Source organism: Aphidius gifuensis, linkage group LG3 (assembly GCF_014905175.1).
Source record: "Aphidius gifuensis isolate YNYX2018 linkage group LG3, ASM1490517v1, whole genome shotgun sequence".
NCBI lineage: Eukaryota > Metazoa > Arthropoda > Insecta > Hymenoptera > Braconidae > Aphidius > Aphidius gifuensis.
The window spans coordinates 6,052,150-6,075,182 of NC_057790.1; the positions used below are offsets into that span (position 1 = coordinate 6,052,150).

The 23,033-nt window shown below is 24.5% G+C and overlaps 7 protein-coding genes across 10 annotated transcripts; 3 read left to right on the forward strand and 4 right to left on the reverse strand.

Annotated features, from left to right (window-relative positions):
- Positions 1-572: 572 nt before the first annotated feature.
- On the forward strand, positions 573-3,870 carry LOC122851712 (pre-rRNA-processing protein TSR2 homolog). 3 transcript variants are annotated; one of them, XM_044151125.1, is made up of 4 exons: positions 573-702; positions 805-886; positions 954-1,302; positions 3,688-3,870. In XM_044151125.1, exons 1-4 carry the CDS (start codon positions 634-636, stop codon positions 3,731-3,733), a joined length of 546 nt encoding a protein of 181 aa, XP_044007060.1. In that variant the 5' UTR covers positions 573-633; the 3' UTR covers positions 3,734-3,870. The 3 variants fall into 3 exon arrangements, with proteins under 3 accessions (XP_044007060.1, XP_044007061.1, XP_044007059.1); XM_044151126.1 differs by lacking the exon at positions 3,688-3,870 and adding an exon at positions 2,815-2,854; XM_044151124.1 differs by lacking the exon at positions 3,688-3,870 and adding an exon at positions 1,533-2,723.
- A 1,198-nt stretch (positions 3,871-5,068) lies between these two features.
- On the forward strand, positions 5,069-7,927 carry LOC122851692 (transcription factor mef2A-like). Its single transcript, XM_044151094.1, has 2 exons — positions 5,069-5,438; positions 6,206-7,927. Exons 1-2 carry the CDS (start codon positions 5,401-5,403, stop codon positions 7,686-7,688), a joined length of 1,521 nt encoding a protein of 506 aa, XP_044007029.1. The 5' UTR covers positions 5,069-5,400; the 3' UTR covers positions 7,689-7,927.
- A 13-nt stretch (positions 7,928-7,940) lies between these two features.
- Positions 7,941-10,565, reverse strand: LOC122851702 (haloacid dehalogenase-like hydrolase domain-containing 5). Its single transcript, XM_044151109.1, has 3 exons — positions 10,330-10,565; positions 9,625-9,820; positions 7,941-9,550 (listed from the first exon to the last, which is right to left on the reverse strand). The coding sequence occupies exons 1-3, from the start codon at positions 10,384-10,386 to the stop codon at positions 8,607-8,609; spliced, it is 1,197 nt and encodes a 398-aa protein (XP_044007044.1). The 5' UTR covers positions 10,387-10,565; the 3' UTR covers positions 7,941-8,606.
- A 1,655-nt stretch (positions 10,566-12,220) lies between these two features.
- Positions 12,221-18,074, reverse strand: LOC122851679 (putative uncharacterized protein DDB_G0282133). 2 transcript variants are annotated; one of them, XM_044151047.1, is made up of 6 exons: positions 16,969-18,074; positions 16,741-16,894; positions 13,462-16,434; positions 13,293-13,374; positions 13,148-13,195; positions 12,762-12,874 (listed from the first exon to the last, which is right to left on the reverse strand). In XM_044151047.1, exons 1-5 carry the CDS (start codon positions 17,374-17,376, stop codon positions 13,174-13,176), a joined length of 3,639 nt encoding a protein of 1,212 aa, XP_044006982.1. In that variant the 5' UTR covers positions 17,377-18,074; the 3' UTR covers positions 12,762-12,874; positions 13,148-13,173. The 2 variants fall into 2 exon arrangements, with proteins under 2 accessions (XP_044006981.1, XP_044006982.1); XM_044151046.1 differs by lacking the exon at positions 13,148-13,195 and having other exon boundaries at positions 12,221-12,874.
- Positions 18,075-18,185: 111 nt separating this feature from the next.
- LOC122851699 (protein FAM98A) lies at positions 18,186-20,187 on the forward strand. The gene is made up of 4 exons (XM_044151105.1): positions 18,186-18,381; positions 18,459-18,828; positions 18,894-19,184; positions 19,266-20,187. The coding sequence occupies exons 1-4, from the start codon at positions 18,344-18,346 to the stop codon at positions 19,842-19,844; spliced, it is 1,278 nt and encodes a 425-aa protein (XP_044007040.1). The 5' UTR covers positions 18,186-18,343; the 3' UTR covers positions 19,845-20,187.
- LOC122853557 (DNA polymerase eta-like) lies at positions 19,912-22,200 on the reverse strand. Its single transcript, XM_044154058.1, has 6 exons — positions 22,079-22,200; positions 21,883-22,017; positions 21,090-21,810; positions 20,793-21,027; positions 20,466-20,585; positions 19,912-19,916 (listed from the first exon to the last, which is right to left on the reverse strand). The coding sequence occupies exons 1-6, from the start codon at positions 22,198-22,200 to the stop codon at positions 19,912-19,914; spliced, it is 1,338 nt and encodes a 445-aa protein (XP_044009993.1).
- A 270-nt stretch (positions 22,201-22,470) lies between these two features.
- On the reverse strand, positions 22,471-23,013 carry LOC122851713 (methylated-DNA--protein-cysteine methyltransferase-like). Its single transcript, XM_044151128.1, has one exon. It carries the CDS (start codon positions 23,011-23,013, stop codon positions 22,471-22,473), a length of 543 nt encoding a protein of 180 aa, XP_044007063.1.
- Between the last annotated feature and the right edge of the window lie 20 nt (positions 23,014-23,033).

Consider the following 23,033-nt stretch of genomic DNA (forward strand, 5'->3'; position numbering starts at 1 on the left):
TTTTTTTTTATATCCCCCATGCCAAATATGAAAAATTAAATGATAAGAATATGTCTATTAAAAAATCAATAAAAAAAAAAAAGTATGATAAATTTATAATAGTAATGTATTTTTCCCAATTCAAACTTAAAAAGTAAATAATCTGTAAACTTTTAATGCTAAATAATATTGGATGTCCAATGTTTACCTTGTTTTATTGATGATTATTATCCCATCAAGCTCCAAATGATCCAGAATTATAATTATCAGTATGATCAAGCACAAATTTATTTTGACAGAGTTATTCAAGTTCATTTTCAATTGTTCATTGTCAATCAATCAATCAATCAATTATATTAAACTGAGCACTAATAGACACAACAATACAACAACAATAACAATAACAAACTGGAGTTAATTACCATCAACATCATCAACACACCAGGACACCAGTCACCACAAATCCCGCGCGATCTTTTCGTTTTATTCAACAACGCCATTTCGATTTTTATACTCGTTAGATAGCGCTGTCTGCCTTGTCGGTAATATCAATATCAGCAATATCATTTACAAATTAAATTACTCTTTTTTGTTTGTTCATGTACCATGTGGTTATAAATATTTGTTGTCAAATTTATTATTGAAATAAAAACAATGGCAAATACTAAAGATTTTTTTCATGGAGTGGCACAAAGAATTTTAAGTAATTGGACAGCATTAAAGGTAAATATTAAATTTTTATGATTTTTTTTTTTTGTTTAAAATTAAGTAGTTAACCTATAATTTAATTGTTGTTTTTTGACAATTTATATTGTATATTTTTAGATAGCTGTTGAACATGGTTTTGGAGAAAGAGATTATGCTGTTGAACTTCCTTCATATATGACAGAAACATTTTACACAAATGGTAATTTAATACATGTCAAAAAAAAAAAATTTGTATTGTTAATTTAATGAAAATAAAACTATTTTAGATAATCCAACAACTGATGATATTGCTGGAGTATTGGAGGAGTATATGGATAATTATTTCAATACTGAATTAGATGACAACAGTTCAACTCAAGTTGCTGAACATATGTGTAAATTTTATCGTTATTGTTTAGAAGGTAATGAGACAATTGCCATTGCTGAAAAAGAAAAATTACCAGCACTACAAACATGGATACTCAGCAGAGATGAACTTAGACAAATGGGTGTACGAGAACCAATAATAATTGTAAATGAAAGTGATGATGACAGTGAAAGTGACGAAGCTGATGAAGATGTTGGTAATAAAATGGAAGACGATGACTGGGTTGAAGTTAAACCAAGAAGGAAAAAGTAAATAAAATATTTATTTAAAAAATCTTTATATTACTTCATTCAACAGAGTATCCTTTAACAACCTGTTTATTTTTATAATAATTTATTAGCTATAATAAATTTTATTATTACTCGTAGTATAAAACATAAAAAAAAAAGGATTTACAAGTTGAAACATGAATTTTAATCAGTTCCCACGTTATGTGATCTAGTTTTTTTATTTTTGTAACTTGTTTTTTGACATACAGCTTATTGGTTGACTCAACAAATCATCCAACAATATCAATTCATGTTGGCTTAAATACAACACAAATATTTTCATAAAAGAAATTAATAAAAAAACAAATTATCAATATTAAAATCAAGTGAATGATCAATCTCAATTTATTGATTGACCTTTGTGTTGAAAAAAAAATAACATTCAGCAATGAATGTCGATAAATATAGCCAATATTTATATTAATATTTTTTAGTACGTACATAACGGTTGAATTATCGTTTTATGTGCACAGAATAATCGACAACATGATACATAATAGAATCATAATACTTGAAGAAATTTCAATGGCAAAACTTCAGCAATTCATTGAACCCGTAATATCAATAACACACACCAACGAGAGCACAACAAATTATTCAATATTAAATTCATAAATTTTATCATAATAGTTACTCGTATAAAAATAATTTAATTAATTATTTTATAATTTTAAATAAATCATTTATTCAAAGTTTCAAATTTAATAAAAGCAAATATGAATTATTCAATTTGTTATGAATTAATCGTGAGAAAATATTAAATTCAATTTATATTTTTATGAAAAATAAGCTAATGTTATATTTTTATCTAGACTACAAACGTTAATTGAAAAAAATTTATTGAATAATCTTTGATAAAAAGCAAGCAAGCAAGCAAACTTTGGGATATTGAAAAAAATAATTTAAATAAATTAACATAGTGTTTGTCAAGCTGTAATGAAAAATGTAAATTACTCGTTTTGCAAATGAAGTAAAAAAAAAGTAAAATAAACATATGAATGGTTAAAAAATAATTACCAAGTGTATAATGGATAAATTGCGTGAGTGTACATGACTAAAGACAAACCGTTAAGTTATGCTTGAGAGTTTTGCGGGTCAAGTTGTGTTGATTATAAAAAATAATATTTAAAAATCTAGTATTTCTTGATGAGATTAGCCAGCTAAGATCAAGTGTATATTAAACCACAAATTCAAGGTTTATTAATGTAAAAATTATACTACAAAATGTACTCATTAAGTTTGATAACGTTTCATTGTCCTCGTAATGTTCAACATCATTAAGATAAATGTTTCTACATTTGCTATATCCTTGGAAAATACTCGACAAGCTTATTGTCATATTAAACTTGATAAGATATTCCTGGACATTTATTATATTATAATTTACAAGTTGAATAGAAAAAAAATCTAAATAATTTAATTAAAAATTTGTAACAATTTTTTAAAAATTTAATTTATTATTTTTTATTAATTTAATTTATTTATTTTCAGTTGACAAGATGAAAAATTAATTTTTCTTATTTTTACATAATAAAAGAATAAAAATTTATCATTGCAATTGTGCAAAATGAGATGAAAAAATAAAATGGGATAACTGTTGTCACGGCAATTGGAAAAATAAAATAAATAATAATGACTGTGAAGGATGTCACCCGTTAACATTCTTGATTACTTTGAAGTCTTGACTATTTTTTATTTATTTATTTAAGTTTAAATAAAAAATCGTAAAGTTAATGATAAATATGTCACCGACCCTAATAACAAGTAGGAAATTTACTTAAGTCATTCTAATTTTCGTTTGGCAATTGAGAAATGATTGAATATTTTATTCTTCAGTTGACAATATCATCATAACAAAATAATTTTATTTTGCATAATGTAATAGTGATGTTACAGAGTATAAATTTTTATTTGATTTTTAATATTCTGTAGTAAATTAGTAACCCTTTTTTATAGATTTAAAATATTCACTTGAATTGAATTCATTTTTTATTCAATTAAAAAGAGTGACAATGTTTTCGATCTAGATTAAGTGGTTCATCCAAGTATTAACTCAAGTTCCTTTAACACATAAATATTATTAAGTAGCAATAAAGCAATTAAAAATTTAACATTTAAACTTGAAAAAAACAAGAATAATAACATGTTTTTTAAAGATAAAAATAATTTTTTTTTCCTTTTAATTAACGTCAAGTTACATTGTTACAAACTTTTATTATAATTTTAATTAACACTCAAAACAATGAGCTAAATATTTAAGGTAAAAAAAATATAATATTTATATTAAATTACATTCATTAGTTGATAAAAAAAAAAAATTGTTTGTTATTGTATTTTTAAGTATACTTGTATTATATTTTACAGTACCATCAATGCCACCAATTTATTGTGCAAACAAAAAAATGAGTAAATTTTTTGATGATCGATTGCACATGAAGCGAAATAAAGACCAAATAAATAACGATAAAAATAATAACAATGTACAGATTACGTCATGTATGAATGACACGAAGATTTGACTCATTAAATTCAGTTATAATGATCCTGTAAAATGCTCTATGACTCAAACAAACTATCAGTTTTAATTAGAGATGCTCAAGATAAAAAAGAAAAATAAACAATAAAAATTGCCTCGAGCTATAAATAACTAATAAATTCTCATCCATATAGTAAAAGTGAATAAAAAAAATGAAATACACTTGTTTTTATATAAATAAATTCATCTGAATTGAGAACGAAATTAATAATCAATAACTTTCTTCGTCTCTCTATCGTATTTTTTTTTAGTGTGTCATTGTAATAATGATAAAATTTTTACAATCTATTATTTTAAATGGCGATATTTAAAAAAAATTTTTAAGAATTATATCTCAAGACATTATCAAGAATAATCTTAGGTCTTAAAAAAGAAAATTTTATGACAAAATGCAGTGATGAAAATGCAGATTACCCGCATAGATTTTCATAGATTATAAATCCTTTTTTTCATTGCTTTTCTTTATGACAAAAAATAAAAATAATCACTGTAATAAAAAAATCACAAGATAAGAAAAAACAAATTAAATACTTTTTGGATTTTTTTAAAATATATTTTTTCATCTTAGCTACAAGATGGGCCAGTGAAATGAAAAAGGAAAGGCTAAAATATAACGGTAATCCAGCTATCAACACGCATACAAATGTATACCAAGTGTTTAAAATTCAAAAGTTCAGCTTTCACGAAATGAAAAAAAATAAAAAAATATAATAATTTTGTCAACGAATTATTTGATAATTATTGAGATATAAAACTTATCAATAATTATTATAATTAATTTAAAAGAGGTGATGTTGCATGTCGTATAATTTTTTTTAATTCAAACCGGTAATTTAAAACCACATTAGCATCGTCACGTGCCACATATGAGCTTCAACATTTATTATTAATTCATAGATAAATAAAAAAAAAAAACGTATAACACACACAGAATAAAATAATGAACGTAAAAACATTTGGAAAGTTGGCGACAATTTTCAAAAGGTCAGCCAAAAGTTTGGCCTTGTCAAGAAGATCCGGAAGGCCTTATAATTCTTGATAATATTTATTTGGCTTACACACGTAGACCCTGACCATGAATGTAGGTGAAATGAGGAAAAAAAATAATAGTGGGATATATATTTTTTTTTTATATATTTACTTTACGGTTTTTGGTTCAATCAAGTTTCAAAAAAAAAAACATTCATGACTTTGGTATATCGCGTGTGGCCCACGGCAGTCTTAAAAAAATTGTACATTCTTTGCTGAAAGAGTAGGTATATATATTTTTTAAACAAAAATTTTATTTTCAAAGTAGGGAGATTTTAAAGGTGAATGCCTTTCTCATACTTAAAGTATTGTCAGTGTATCTCGCACCTTTTTCCTCGATGGACGCGCAGAAATTATTGTTTCAGTCGTATTTTTATCGATTGTTCTACCTCGAATCACCAAATAAAAATATCAACATTGTTAATTAATTATTATACATAACATAAATAAAATTTAAACAAAAAAATATAAGCAAAATTTTGATAAATATTTGGATCAAAAAGTAATTTATCATGATGTGTTATATTGACCATCACAGCATTAATTTAGGGTAAGTGATAGACGAGGTGTTATGATACTGATATGACTACAAATTATGAGACAAACATTGGATATCAATAATCAACAAATTTATAATTTATATACGTATTGAACATTTGTAATATATACCGCATGATTATAATTAATGATCAACTCATTGATTTATAAATTTATTTGTCAAAAGTTTTTTTTTTATTATTAAATTATACTGGTAATTATAATTATTATAATTATTATGACAATTGTTAATTGTGTGTATAACGGTTTGTAGAAAGTCATTGACAAATCAAGCCGGTTTGAATAGGTCAACTATTTGTCTAGTGGGTCATCGATTTTAGTCATCGTGGACCACAAAAGTTCAAACATCAAATACGCGCATATTAAATTTACATATAATAACGGTGTTGCTATTTATTTTAGCTCAAATTTATATTCAGTATTTTAATTTTATTATATTTAAACAGATGAATTGATGGTAATTCATATTTTTTTTTTTAATATTATTTAATTAATATATAAAACGGAAGTTGTAGATCGTTGATTTGCACAAGCTTTGATTACTCTTCCGTGTTATAAAGAATAAAAAAAAAACATTATATACACTGAGTTAGTTTATTTTATTATTTTTTTCCTTTTGAAATATAAATGGATCAAAGTAATTTATAGTTGAATGTATGAGGTTGTTATTTTAACTTGAGTAAATCATTGAAATTCATCATATAAATGTGTAAAATAAATAACATAAAATTTTACTATTTTTATGTATTTTGATTTCAGAATAATGTGGAAAAGTATATTTATATTGACTTTATATATATCATGTTCAAAAAGTCAACTAAACTATGAGGGTAATCCTCTCACTGAGAATACAGAATACACTGCTGAAGAAACTCATTATAAAACAAGACATGATAGTAAAAGATCAAAAAACTTTGATGAAAAAAGTCAATTTATGCAACCATACAGTATTGAACAAAACAAATTTAAAACTATTGACAGTGAAGAATTTATTTCTCCTGGTATGACATTACCAACATCAATTGTAGAAAATTTAGATAAATCAATTGACATTTTATCATTGGAACAACAGTCATCATCATCAAATGATTTTAATACAATTGACAATAAAAATGATAATAAATTATATTATACAACAAATACAAATAACATAAATAATGAAACACAATTAAACAACAACAAACAAATACCATTACCAGCTAAAATTGCATTAAATGATTTTTTAAATTCAAAAACACCTGAAGAATCACAATGGGCACTAGATAATTTTATTAAAAATCAACAAGCAACTAATGAAATTCAAACAACAACAACAATAAATCCAAATTATTATCTAAAAAATTCACAAGATTATCAAGATTTTACTGAACAAGATAATTCACAAATTAATAATAATAATATGAATTTTAATTATGATAATATAAATAATAATCAGATGATAAATTCATTAGAAAATTATCAAAATATTCAACATACAACATCAGCAATTCCAACAAGAGATAGTTTTAATTCTCCAGTATATCAAAGTTCAAGATTAATACCATGGCAAAAATTACCATTTCAAAATAGAAATGATTATATTCCAATTTCAAGAAGACGTTTACCTCAACAACAATATCGACAAATGCAACCACGTGTACCATCTCGTTATCGTGCACAATCACGTATTGGACCAAATATTATTCACAAGCCACCACATCTATCTTTACCACCACCATCTTCATCATTTAATAATTATCATCATCATCATCCTCATCATCATAAACCAGTTGAAATAATATACACAAAACCACCAAATTTAAATCATCATCATCATGGATCAATTGGAAGCCCTCCAGTTTCTTATGATACTCCTCATGATTATTATCCAAATGATGTACATTATTCACAACTTTGGTCACAATCTTATGATCCTCATTATTATGATTATATTGCTAAAACTGGTAAAATAAAACCATGGTTATATGGTAAATTAGGACATGATGATCATGAAAATAGTGGCTTTTGGAGTGAGCTGTTTGTTAATTTTAAAAAACATGGAATGAAAAATATGATGAATCCAATGTTTTTAATGGGTTTATCAATACCAATGTTGACACTTATGTTATCAGCATTAATACAAAAACGTTCATTTGCAAGATCACATTCAGATTATCATATTAGTGAAGATAAAATTAATGAAATGGTGGAAAAAGTTAGTCGTGCTATTGAGTGCTATAAAAAAAATAATACAAGGTGTTGAAAGTTAACAAAAAATAATATTTATTTATTTATTTATTGATAAAATTATTAGTTATTTTTTTTTCAACTATGAGTGATAATTATTTTCTGGAAATTATGGAGAAAATTGTATTGCAAAATATATAAGTATTGTGCTAAAATTATTGATGCAAATCGATAATGGAATTCGAAGCACGTATAGAAAAATAAAAAAATTAATTGGACAATTGAAAAAAAAATAATTGTTTAGGTCAAATAAATTGAGAATACTTGATTTTTTTTTTTTTTTTGTTTTGTTAATGAGCAATTAAATTAATGAACTTTGATTTTAAAACTTTGCAAAATTAATTTGTTTAATATTTTTAAGTATTAATAATAAAAAAAAGAAAAATTAAAATGTTAATAATTTATTAAATTTTAATTTTTAATTATTTAAAATTCAAGTGGCTTATTAAATAATAATTAATGACTGATAATAATTTTTCATTTTCTCTTTTTATTTAATGACAGATTAATTTTTACTTTTAACAAATTACTATTGTCTTTATAATCAATTCAATGTACAAATATTTTACAATTAATATTTCAATTTATTATAAAAAAATATATTTTCTATTTTGTATATTTTTCAAAATAAAATTGATTATCTAATTTTAATTTCAATACTAATAACAAGAAAAAAAAAAAAAAAAAATTGTTAATAAAAAAAAAAATACACATTTTTTATTGCTATTAATATATTTCGTTATCAATGGCAAGCAACAAATTTTGTCGATTAATTTTATCGACTAGATCACTATTTATTTAATAATATTAATTTTTTTTTTTCAATTATTTAATTTGTGCTGCGTTTTATTACAAAAAAAAAAAAAAAAACAAAATTATTAAGCTACATTATTTTTGTCAACGAATTATTTATCTAATTGATGTAAAATAAATTTTACTCAATATTTTCTTCTTTAAGAGCAAGATCAATAGCTCGAGCAACATCTTTAACAACAAAAGCTGGTCGACACAATGCCTCTTCAAGTGGAAGAAAATCACGTGGACAATGTTCTGATATAAATTCCGAGTCACGTCTATGAACACCAGTTTCAACAAGAATACTAATACAAGCTTTAACATTTGGTGATTGAAGATCATTTCCTAAAATTGATTCCATACCACGTGATTTTGTTTCTTTTCCTTTTGAATATCTAGCAAGATATTTATCATATAAATTAGCACCAAATATATCTGTATTAATATTATCACCAACAGCATAAATTGTATCAATATTATGATCAATACCAATTGTTTTAGCATGTTTCATAATCATATGATTAGCATGATAATATGTTATTTCACTTGGTTTACCAATTAATGCTGTATAAATTAAATCATTACCAGTAACTTTTCTATACAATGCTTCAAGACATGCAAGATATGCACCATGTCCATAACGTGGTATTGGTGCTTCAGATACCCATAACAAGTCCATATTACATGCAAGTATTGGTATATGTGGATATGGTATTATTGATGGTAAATTTGTTGGCATACCATTTGTCATTAATAAATCAACCATTAATTGTAATGGTTGTTCCCATGTTACTGGTTCACTAAACATAACAATACCTTCAATATTAGAAAAATTTTTATCAATTGGTCCACATGTTGGATCTCTACGATCTTTATTAACATAGTCTAAACTTGGAAAATTTTTTATCAACTCATCCATTGTAACTGTATTATGAAAACCTAATTCTTTGGCTATTTCACGTACTTTACCTTGACCAGATATAAGTACACGTTTTTTATGAAATTGTTTAAACATTGTTAATGGTGAATGTGCCATTACAACTTGATCCTCTGTTATTTCATATCCAATCCATTCAGATAAATCTATTTAACAAATATAAAATTTTATTATTATTATTAATATTGTTTAGTTAATAATTGTATATTGTATAATTTACCTTTGGCTTTTTCAGAACGCAATGCATTACCACTGTTTGTTACAAAAACAGTTGGTATACGAAATTTTCCATTGTCATCAAGTAAACGTTTAAAGGCATTTGGTACTGGTGGTAATACACTTTTACCACGTACAATAACACCATCAATATCAAATATTAAACCAAATTTTGGCTTTGTACAATTTTGACTTAGACTCTGTAAATAGATTAGAAAAAAAATTTAAACTTGTTGACTTGACTTTGAATTTAAATCAAGACATAAATAACAATATATTTGTCATTGAATTTTGATGAGTAAAAATAAATGTAATTGTAACTGTTGTTGTGCTTAGACGAGGTGAATGTATTTTTGTCATTGGACCTTGACCCACATTTAATTTTTTCAAACAATGATTATTTTAAAATAAAAAATAATAAATAAATAAATTTAATTACAAACAAGTGTTAAAAAAAAATAAAAATAAATATTTTTTATTAACTATTGTTGTTATAAATTTAAAAAAATATATATTTTGTATAAATAATTAAATAAATAAATGAAAATTAATTTAAAATTTAAATTTTTAATTGAAATGATTATATTTTTTATGTTATGATTAATGAATTTAATGTGTATTAATGACAATTAAATTTGACAAGTTTTTAAAAGACATATGTATATTTTATTTATGTTAATTATTATTATTTTGATAATAATGTACTTACTCTAACTCCAGTTAATCTTCTAATTTCTGGTCGTAGGAGTATCTTCATAATAGCCATTTTGATATTTTAATTGTTTTGTTGATTTATTTGTATTTTAATTTAAAATGATTAAAAACATTTATTTGTTTAATTTATTAAATTTTTTATATTGTGTGGGATGTACCCAGTGGTACCCACACAAACACAAAAGACAGAACCACTGTGAGAGTCACTCTAGATCTTTTTTTTTTTTTAAATGGCCAACAAAAGTGGACTTGGATCAGTTGACTCAAGTCACGGAAGAACGTATAAAATCACGGATAGAAAAAACAAAAATTTAAAAATAGTTATCGCCTCGATTTTTTTTCTAAATGGTGTTCGTAATTAATAATTGTTTATGTAGTAATTACTAATTTTAATTAGTGTTTAGCAATATCTGCCAATGCTCTGTCGAAATTCGAAAACAATCATTTCCTGTATTTCTCTGGTGGAAATATTTCTCCGCTTTTTCTCCACCTAATTACGAAAATATTTCCACCATTACTCCAACTTTTCTTCACCGTTTCTCCGACCAAAAATCTCTGTACTATTTATCTAAATTTTTAGAAAAAAAAAAAAGTGTCTTGTAATATTTAATTTTTTCAAGAAAAAAATTACTATTTATTAATTGTTACGTTACGCAGAGCATGATGATGTATTTTTTTTTTTGAAAAAAATAAAAATTTAAAGACACTTTTTCTTCAAAAAGTTGATATACCTTTATAGATTCGATTACATGACAAAATAAATTCGACAAAATAAATCCGTAGGCAAAATTACCACAAATGGGATTGACGAGACTAAGTACATTTTCACGAATATAGAGACAAAAATGTATTATAAGTTAGAATATTGATTACTAAAAATATCATGCAGTCAAATGGTGTCTGCAATAATAGTTTCTAAAGAAATAGTAATTACTGATCAATCATAATTACATCTAATTACATGTTAATTATGATTGATCAGTAATTACTACTTCAAATTATGGGATCATTATTATATAACATATTAGATACTACTTATATTATAAACAATCGTTGGTAACAAATTAACGCAAATCTACAGAGTAACTTTTATCGATCATTTATTTTTTACATATATAATATAATTAGTAGTATCCAATATATTATAATAATAAAATATAGCCATAAAGAATTGCTTTTAACGATCATTTTTTAAAAGAGTGTAGCTCTCAAGAATTTTATAAGAAATTTTTTTGAGTCTTTATAGAATCTTTTTTAATTTGTTCAAAAGTAATTGAAATAAAAATAAAAGTTAGTAACAACTTCGCTCCCTATTGAAAATTGAAAATTTTCAGAACTTTGGCCAAACTCTTTGATCCTTTCATCTGTTAAATTTCGGTTAAATGTAAATCACATAAGTATATACTATATGCAGTTTTGATTATATGTAATTTTTTTTTTAAAAGTAGACAAGTTTAACTTACAGGAAAAATATATCATTATCTTAAAAGTTATAAAATGTAATTTCAATTATTTGTATTTTTTTTTATCAATTTTAAAATAATAAAAAAAATATATTTCCAAACATAATTTTCATGATACTATGCTTTTATAATTTAAACAACACCTAAAATATTGTTATCCTAAAAGTTTTAAACTTGAATTTCAATTATTTTATTTTTTTTTTTTCATTTTTATATTTTTTAAAATTAATAAAGAAAATTCCATAATTTCGACAACTCATCCCATTTCAAGAAATAATATTTCTAAGCATAAATTTAACGAAATTATGCTTCTATAATTTAGACGACATCTAAATATGAATACATGAATTAAATCTTCAGCATAAAGTATAATGTTCTTATATGATATAATAGATAACTAAGGAAAAGTAAAAAAAAAAAACGATTTAAGACAGAAAGAAAATTTATTTATTTATACAAAACATTATTTTTTTTTTTTATAATAACAAATTTATAAATTTGGCGTATTTTTTTAAATATAATTAATCAATTAATTAATATTCAAACGAGGCATATATATATATCTAAAAATAAAATATATATATACTTCAAAAAGATAAAAAATAGCAAAATTAGCTTAAACAAAATAGCTTATAATAACTGAACAATATTTTTATCGTAACATACGAAAATATATATTAAACAAATTGATTGAAAGATTTATTTATCTTCTGTACAATTAAGATAATCTAAAAATCAAAATGCCTATTTTAAAAATGTATATGATCAATGGTAAATTAATTTCTTTTATATATATTTTTCATCTTAATTATAAAAATTGTATTGTAAACTTTCACATTATGTTTTTTTTTCTATAAAGAAAATATAAATTAATTGTAAAAACAAAATATGTAAATAAAAATTTTAATAAACGTCATGGAAATTTAATTTTAAACAAACTTGGCATCAAGAATAAATTTGTCTATTTTAGAAAGTCAATAGATTGGAGCTTCATCAGCTGATGCTGATATATCTTCATCACTCCATTCACTAATTCCAAGATTCATTGGTCCATGAAAACTCTGTGATCTTAAAACACTGAAATAAAACAAAGACCAATTTTAATTTACAAACATAATCAATTAATTTTAAATAATTTTTTCAGTGTGTGCAAAGCCTTGGAAAATTCTTTTTGTGAAGAAAAACCAAAAAAAAAATATATAAGCTGTGAAATAAATTAAGCATCGACACTGTAAAAAACATTGTTAAAATTATTAAAAATAATATATAAACAAAAACCACATATGATCCATCAAACAATTAATTTTATAAATAAAAAAAAAACCCATGATTTTTCAACAATTTTCATACCACTTTTCAGATGATAATTATAATCTCTATAATCGATCGTAAGGTATCCTAATAAAGAGTGAAATTTCGATTTAAAATGATAATTAAAAAAATTCAAACAAATCATTAATTAAAAATAATTAAATAAACAAATAAATTTTTTTACCTAGAAGACTCGTTTAAATTTTTTTTAGCCATACTGGTTTTTCGTTTAGCATCCATCATTGCAGCTTGCATTGGATTATAGCCTATGAACAAAAAAAAATGAATAAATATACAAACAATAATTATCATTAAATAGAAATAACAAAAAAAATTATTATTAATTTTCGTACTTTTTCGTCTTTTCCAATTTTGCATTTCTTGTTCTTTTAAATGTTGCTGCATTAATTTTTTCTTATCTTCTTTTGTTTTTCCTTTGACATTGTTAACATTATTATTTGTCTTTGATGCTCTCATACTAAATCTCCCTGAATCTGTTCTAGCAATTGTTCTAGTATTATTATTATTTGACAAATTATGTTGATTTTTAATTTGTGGTATTTTAATATCTGTATCATGAATTTCACGTCCACGTCGTATACCAAATGATCTATTAAATTTTGTTAAATTTTTACTATTAATAGCTTGTTGATCATCACTACTTTCTGTATCACTAACTTGATTATGTATTTTATTATTATTATTTCGTAAACTATGACTTGTATCATCATCACTTTCACCACCAGAATCAACTGGTTCATTTGAATGATGATAAACATTCATTCTAGCAGACATTGCTGTTACAACATTGTGCGTTGTTTGTAAATATGATGATGTATCTAAATCACTATCACTACCATCAAGTGGACTTGATGGTGGTGGTATTTGTAATATCTCATTTGAATCATTAAAATTATTATCATTATCAGACCAATCATCACCAGCAAGTGATAATGTACCACGTGTACCATGGAAACTAGCTGATCTTAAAACTGAATTATCACGACAATCATTTGTTGTATCATCAATATTTTTTTTTGTTATATCTTGGGGTTTTTTTTTTCCCTCAGATGCTGCTAACATTGGATTATAATTTTTTCTTCTTTTCCAATTTTGAAATTCAACTTCTTTTGATGTTAATGTTGAATTACTACGACCACAATTTTTATTATCTTTATTTATTTTTTGATTTATTCTTGATTGTATATTTTGTGTATTGCTATTAATATTATTATTTAGTTTTTGTCCACGTATACTATATCTACCACTTTCATTTCTTGATAATGATGGACCTCTTTGTTTGTCTTTTGTTAATATATCAGATTTTTTAAATGTATCTTTATTACTAGCACCAGCACTATTTGTTCTTTCACGATGATGATGATGATAATTTTGTTGTCTTGCTGATGTTGGAGCTGATTTAATTTCTGATTGACCACGACGACGTCTTTCTTCTGGTGTTGTTGTATTTGATGTTGTATCTGAATCATTATTTAAACGTCCACGTCTTATGCTAAATGCACGATTTAATTTAATACCAGATGATATTGGTGGTACATGTAGCTGTTGTTGTTGTTGTTGTTGATGTTTTTGCTGATGATGATGACGATGTATTTCACCAGTTTCACTACTACTATCAGAACCAGATATTTTATTTTTAATTTTACGATTAATTTCACAATGTTTATCATTAAAACTATCACATCTAGTCAATCCTTTAGTATTACGAATACTATTATTACTGGAAGAACGTTTTATTGAATTATTACGTTGAAGCAATGGACTATTATTTATTTGATAATTATGATGATGATAATAATCATTTTTATCATTTATTATTTCACGATAATTTGATGTACTATTTGATTTTCTAAGTATATAAGAACTTTTATCAATATTTTTACTTTTATTATTATCATAATTTGTAAATTTTTTTTGACAATCAAAACTTGGTGATTTAATATTATTTTTTGTTATTTTTTTATTATCAAATATTGGACTATTTGTTAATTTTGATGTTGTTAATTTTAAACGATTTAATATTGGACTATTTGTATGTTTTATAATATTATTATCATCATTACGTATACTACTACGTCTTGATGAATTTGATTCTTGTGTATCAGAATAATGATCTTTTCTATCCAATGAATTACAACGTTCAACTTTCATACGTGCTAATACATGTGATGGACTTTTTGGTATATCAAATGTTATTTCATCTTGATATTTTCTCATACTACGACGACCATCATTATTATTAACACGTTTAAATAATGCTTCAGTTAAACTACCACGTCGTACAAGTGTTGAATGTGTTGATGTACGTTGTGAAGTTAATGGTGGTGTTGGATAACTATTACTAGTATCATCATCAGATTCACCACCTGAATCAATTATATTATTATTTGAATTATTTAATCCACATTTTTGTTGTATATCAGCATCTAAACTACTATCACTTTGTTCATATCGCGATTTACTTTGTCTTCTTGAATTTGAATATATTGGTGATGGTATTTTTGTTGGACTTGATGGTGTTGTACGTCCATCATTTAAAACATCATTTTTTGGTACTAAATTATGTACAGCAACTTGTGTTGCCCATTCTTTAATCCATGTATTATTATCATGTGTACAACGCATATTAAATTTATTATTAATATATAATTCATTATTTTTTTTTTCATCTTCAGTTAATATACCAACACTAAATTCTTTATCAATATCCATTCTTGCTTTTTCTTCATCTGTATAATCTTTATGTATTGTATATGTACCAGTTTCACTTATTGTATCATCTGAATTATCATCAATATTACTAACATTAAATACATCTAAATTTTTATTTGATGTTGAACTATTTGATACATGTTCACTTGTAAAACTAACACTCATTATTTGTGTATTTGTATGTTTTTTTTTTTTAATTTTTCTTTTTATATTATTATCATCATTATCAGATAAATAATTTATATTTGTTAATTTAACATTTTGTATTATTTTATCATTATTATATTCATGATTAATATTAATATATTCAATATTTTTTGTGTATATTTTTTCTGGTGAATATTTAACACAATTTGAGCGTTCATTATCTTCAATACTTGAATTTAATTTTTGTATTCTACTTAAATCATTCATTGTTGCTGAATATGTCATTTCTGGACGTATTTTGTTGGACGTTTTTTGCTGTTGTTGTTCTTCTTCTTCATCGTCATCATCACAATAAGAACGACGTTTTATTATTGACTTGTTTTCTGTCAATGATCTTGTCATTATGTCAGTTTTTTTTATAGCACCTTTTGTATTTGTTTTTAAACCTAAAATAAACAAAAATTTAAAAAACATGTTAACAGTATATAAGTATATGATAAATTTTAGTATTTGGAAGGTCACTGGGGAACCAGTGTGTGTGTTACTTGGTAAGGAGTTATTTATCTGGAATATTAATGAGCACAACGACGCCATGAAGATGACTTCACCATGACTCACCGGATATATGTATAGTTATAATACAATATATACTATTGTATTTTTTATTTATTTTTTTATTATTATTTTTCAATATTTATCTTGTTCAAAGTCTCAATATTATATTTTTATTATTATTAAAATTAAATACTGACCTAATTCTTGCAATTTTTTTGATAATCGATCGACTTTTCTTTTGGTATCATCTTCACTGCTAAAATATCCCTCTGAATTAATGCTCATTGGTTTTTTTTTTTGTATAAAATTTGGTGATAAATCATTGCTTGATTTACTATTTTTAACTTCAAGCTGTAATTATTTTTTAAAAATAAATTAATTCATTAAATGACATTGATTAGTTTTATTTTTTGTGCAAAATTTACCTGAGAAGTTGAAAAATTTCTTCTATGTCTTGCATTAAATCTTTGAAATAAATTTTGATATTTAGCTGTATCATTTTTATCTTTTTTTTCATCACTAAAATCAATTGTAAATGCAAGAGCTGTTGGACTCTGTGCACCAGCAACTGAATTTAATTTATCAATTGATTCTGTTGTATCATCTTGATGATCATTATCAGTAGTATTGATAATTATATCTTTTTTATTTTTAACATCATTTGGTGTTTCTTTATTTGGACATGTTGATGATTCATTTTGTATATTTTCTAATGAATTATCATCGTTGTTGTTGATGATGTTTTCTATTGACTTATCACACTGACCAGTTATAATTCCAACATCATTGGACATTTGTTGGTCATTTATTTCACTTATTTTTTTCACCTCCATACTCGTTACTACTGTTATCCACCTGACATTCCCAACTACATATATAATTAAATTTTTCAACTCCAATTCATCATCATTTCGCAATCAAATTTGCTCCACTATTGTTTCTAAATTTCAATTATTTATTTATTTAAAAAACATTAATAACAATTAGGTCATATTTATGACAATTTAAAAAATGTTTGTTAATTTATTTACTTGATGAGTTTACAAAAAAAAATATATACAGCAGGATGTCTATTGTAACGAATTTATTTGTTGAAGTATCAAGTTTGTATTTTTTTGTGGTAAAGACAAGGAAACAGGTGCGGCGAGGTAGAACACACGAAACACTTGTCAAAAGGTATCAACACACATATATATACAACACTAATACAATTTAATCCAACTATCTAAGATGTTTATTTATTTTATTTAACTTTTTTTTATCTCATTATTTTTTATTCTATTGTCTTGCTTAAACTTAAAATCAATTTACAATAAACGATTATTATGTGGTTTATTTTATTTACTGTTTTTTTTTTTTATACTTGACAATTGACATTTTCAAGAAAATAAATTTGTTTATTAAACATGTTTTGTAATATATTTTTATTGGTAAATTAATGGGCGGATTTTAAAAAGTTCTATTTTGACAAAAGAGACCTCCATAATCCATATGTGAATGTCGACTTGCTACTTTTTTATATTAAAAATAAAAAGAGAAAAAATAAATATATTTTACTCTTTTTTTTTATGTTGTGTGTGGGGGGGTTTTTGATATCGTAAAGATTTCGATAGGTCGATTGTATCGATATTTCGATTAAAGACGACAAATTGTAAAAAACAAAACGTAAAAATCATCAGAAAATTTTGTACAAATATTTAAATAAATAGCATAATATTGTGTTATTTATTTAAAAAAATATATTTATAATTTAAATATACAAATTATTTGAAAAAAAAAGAAACATTTAAAATAAAAAATATGGATACTAATTTAACTCAAAGTTTGGAAGATGTTGGGTAAGAATTATTAGGTTATTAATTTGCTTGTCAGTTGTGCTCTAATTATTAAATTATTAATGTTGTTTAAAATTTAGATATGAAGGTTATTTACTTGATGAAAAAAAATTAAATCAAGCACTAGAAAAAGGTGCAAAATCACCAGATTTTACTGGACTCGTTGCTTGGTTTGCTGATGAATTTGTACTTTATGAAAATATTGAAGAACGTATTAATCCAACAACATCATCTGATGATTCAAGTATTTTTCTACTAGAATTAAGTTCATTTTTAAAAGAACTTGGATGTATTAATGTACAGTTAACTTCTGGAAATGTTAATCAAAGACTTTCAACAATTGATCATAGAATTTTGTTGATTGAATATTTAATAATGGAACTAATGTCATGTAAAATAAATAATGCTAAAAAAACAAATATTCCATCAATCAATAATCAAGTAACAATTGTAAGTATTATTAAAACAAAATGAAAATATTATCCTATTTTTAAACAAATTATTTTTCATTGCAGAATGAAAGTGATACAGCAAAATGTCTAAAAGACATACTTGTAACTCTTGAAATAGCTAAACCACCTGATACAATAACATCATTACAATTATTTAAAAAAATTGAGGATAAATTAATTGTCATATTAAAATCTGTACCCAAGGATTTACTTGGTTCACCATTAATCATGGGAGAATTATCAAAAAAACAATGGGATGATTTGGATAAAATCCAGGAAGAAATGAAGACTGAATATAAAACACGTAAAGAAATGTTGCTCAAAAGACTAGATGTTACTGTTAAATCATTCTTGGTATAAAAAATAATAACAAAAACTCTATTTTTAATTATTAAATATAATATAAATAATAATGATAATTAATTTTTATTACAGTGGTCTGATCGTATAAAAGCAAAAGAAGATCAATTAAATGCTTGTTATTATGCAAAACGTGAAAAAATGTCAACAGAGCCAAATGTAAAAATTTCAAATTTATTATCATCACGTGATGATTTGGCAATAATTGAAAAAACAAGTAATGCATCTGTAAGAAAAAATACACGTAATGATGTAACAAAAGTTATAATTGGTGATGTACCAGATAGAGGTGGTCGTCCAAATGAAGTTGAACCACCACCAAGAGAAATGCCATCATGGCAAAAAGATAGACAACCAGATTTACCTAGAGGTGGAGGTAGAGGTGGTGGTAGAGGTGGTAGAGGTAGAGGAGGTGATGGTGGATATCAAAATCGTAAAGATGCAACAGCAAATTTTGGACAAAATATTGATAATTATGACAATAAACAAGCATCATATGATCAGCCAAGTTATGATAACAGAGGAGGTGATTATGAACGACGTGGTGGTCGAGGAGGTGGTGGTGGTGGTTATCATCGAGGTCGAGGTGGACGTGTTCAAGGAGGCTGGGCTCAAGGTGGTCATGCTAGAGGAGGTAACAGATCACAATATTAGTTTAAAAAATTAAATAAATTAGTCACATCACATCACACATTATACGTAATGAATTTGTTCAAATTGTTTAAACTGAACAAGTAGTCAAAAAAAGTGTTCTCAAATATATATAAATATCTTTTACATTATTTTATATATATTTTTTTCATTAAACTTAATATCAAAATATGAATTTTGTACATTTAAATTATATTCATTGTATTTATTCATTTTTCTTTGTACTAATTCAAATAATAATTAATTCATATGTTTAAAATGAAAAATAGTAATATTAGTTTTATTTTTAATTTATTAACAAGGTAGTTATTTATAATGATTTTTATATTTTATTAAAATATGAAAGAATTGTTTTAGTTTTTTTATGAGAATCAGGAGGACTTTGACTACTTTGACGATTTCTTTTTTGATTATTTTCTAATTTATTTATATTTTTTTGTAAATTTTGAGCAATATGATAGTCACAATGTTCAAGATATTTTTCACCATCAATAATTGCACTGCACTCATTGCATTTAATCCCCGAAATTTCATCAAAATTTGTTGTTTTTTTTATGAAAAAATTTTCAATTGGTTTTGTTTTTGATTTAGGTATTTTTTCTGATGTTGATTTTGATTTATTACCATTTGTTTGATCAAGATCTTTATCATTTGACTTGAGATAAATTTTTGCCTCTTGTTGTAATTCAGATGGTAGCAGTTCCACAATTGAACTGTCAATATTATCCAAGTCAGGAAACAACTCTTGAAGTTTTATTGAATTAAATGATTCATCAACACTGTCATTTTTATTTACAGATATATTTGAAACATTTAAAATATTTTTCTCGTGTTGTTCATCATTCATTTCATTCAATGTTTTTTCTTTTGATTCACCCCGAGGCTTAACTTGAAAATAATTAACAAAGCTTGAATTTTTTTGGTAATCAATAAATTTGGTAGCAGAAATACTCAGATATGAAACTGGTGTTTGCATTGTTTTTTTAATAATATCAAAAGCATGACTTGATATCTTTTCAGCTTTATAAGAAGTTAAAGTTGATGTTCGTGATTGTGATATATTTTTTTTATCACGTACATATTGATAACTTACTGTCAAAGCCGTTGCTCTTCTGCTGTTATCTTGTAAATCTTGCTCAAGTCTTTCAGAAATATCCTCTGATAAAATATCAATCCATGCTTTCAACTGTAAACACAACAACAATTAGAAAATTAATTAATTCATTAATTTAAAAAATATATTATTACCTTTTGTATTTCAGTTATAACTTCTTCACCCCAAAAATTTTTACTAGCACCAATTGATTTTGAAATTAATCTTGATTTAACTTGTTCATGATCAATTCCCCTGGCAATATTAAACAACCACATAGCAGTTTTTTTATCAAATTGTTTTTCAAGTTGATCCATAGAAAAACATAGCAAATCAGACATAACATTACAATTTAATTTTTCAACAATAGCCATACCAATTTTACCACCAAGATTTCTAATTTTGTTAACTGATAAAGTTGAAAATAGCTCAGGTACAGATGACATTGATAATATTGTTTGTTTATTTGGTTTATGTAAACCACAAGCAAGTTTTGCCAATACTTTATTATATGAAATACCAGCAGAACATTTAAATTCACATTTTTCATAAATTTCACTTCTCAATTCTTCAATAATAATAGCACCAATTGCAAGTTTCCGTTCTTGTTCACCACCCATATTATCAAATGATTCATTTATCCATTTTTTCATTCCATCATATCTTTTATCTTCATCATTTGTTGTATCACAATATCCAACTACAAAAGTATTTGTTAAATATTTTTCTACATTACTTGATGATATTAAAGTTGATTCCATTCTTCTATCAACTAAATCTGTTATATCTAAAAATGCCTCATCAATACTGGCACGTTCGACAATTGGACAATGTTGTTTTAAAACATTTATAACTTCAGCACCAGCTGATCTATATCTTTAAAAAATAAACAAAACATAAATATTATCTTGATAATTAATGATTTATTAATTTAATAATTATATTTACTTTGAAATATCTCCTTTACCACGTCGTTCTGGAACACTGACAACATTTACATCTGGATATTTTTCTTTTGCCTCATCACCTCGTACAAATCTACTTATACCAAGATCTCTAGCTTCATAATTAACAGCAAGAACCCTGAAAAATCATACAATTAAATTGATAAATTTCAAACAAATGATAATTATTTATCACTCACATGTTGAATTGTGAAACAACCATTGGTTTTCCTTTCAACTCTGGCTTTTCTCTTGATTCTACTTGACAAAAAAAACAATCCATGTCAATTAAAGCAATTATTCGTTCCTCAGATTCTGACATTATTGCTGAAGATTAAATATATTTAAACAAAAATATTATGGTTATTGTGTTTACATTAGTGCAACGTTGACATAGCCAAAAATATTTATGACGTGAAAATAGACAACAATTATAATCAAGAAATTAAACAACTATTTTTAATGAATGAAAAATAAATTTTGAAAGCAGAATGATGATGATGAATGATTAACAAATTACCACAATATTTTTTTTATCAAAATTATATATTTTTATTTAAATTATTCAATCAAGTATACAATAGTAATTTTTTTAATTAATATTTTTTTCGAAATTTAATATGGACAAACGTCTATCAGTTGTCCAGCGATATTTGCTGATACCAGTTTTTGGCAATACTCGATGACAAGGAATAACATAAGCAATTCTATTAATAGCAATGACTTTAGCTGTTGCTCTAATTGCATTTGGATTACCAATAAGTTTAGCAACATCTGAATATGTAATTGTATCTCCTCTTGGTATGTTGATCAATTCTTTCCAAACTTTAACTTGAAAATCTGTACCTTTAAGAAACACTTGAAGATTTTCTTTGTCATCTTCAGAGAATGCCATTTTAGCTATTTTTTCAATTGATTTATTATCTTTGATAAGTTGAACACCAGGCCATTCATTCTTCATAAATTCAAATGCTTCTTTAAAATTATCATCAAGAAACCACAAATGACACAGTGATTTTTTATCTCCAGTTAAACCAATTAAACATTTGCCAAATGGTGATAAATATTCTCCATAATAAATTTTAAAATCAGATGATTTGAATTGTTGATTACTCATTGATGAAAACTTGACCATGATTATAGTTTAATTTGTTT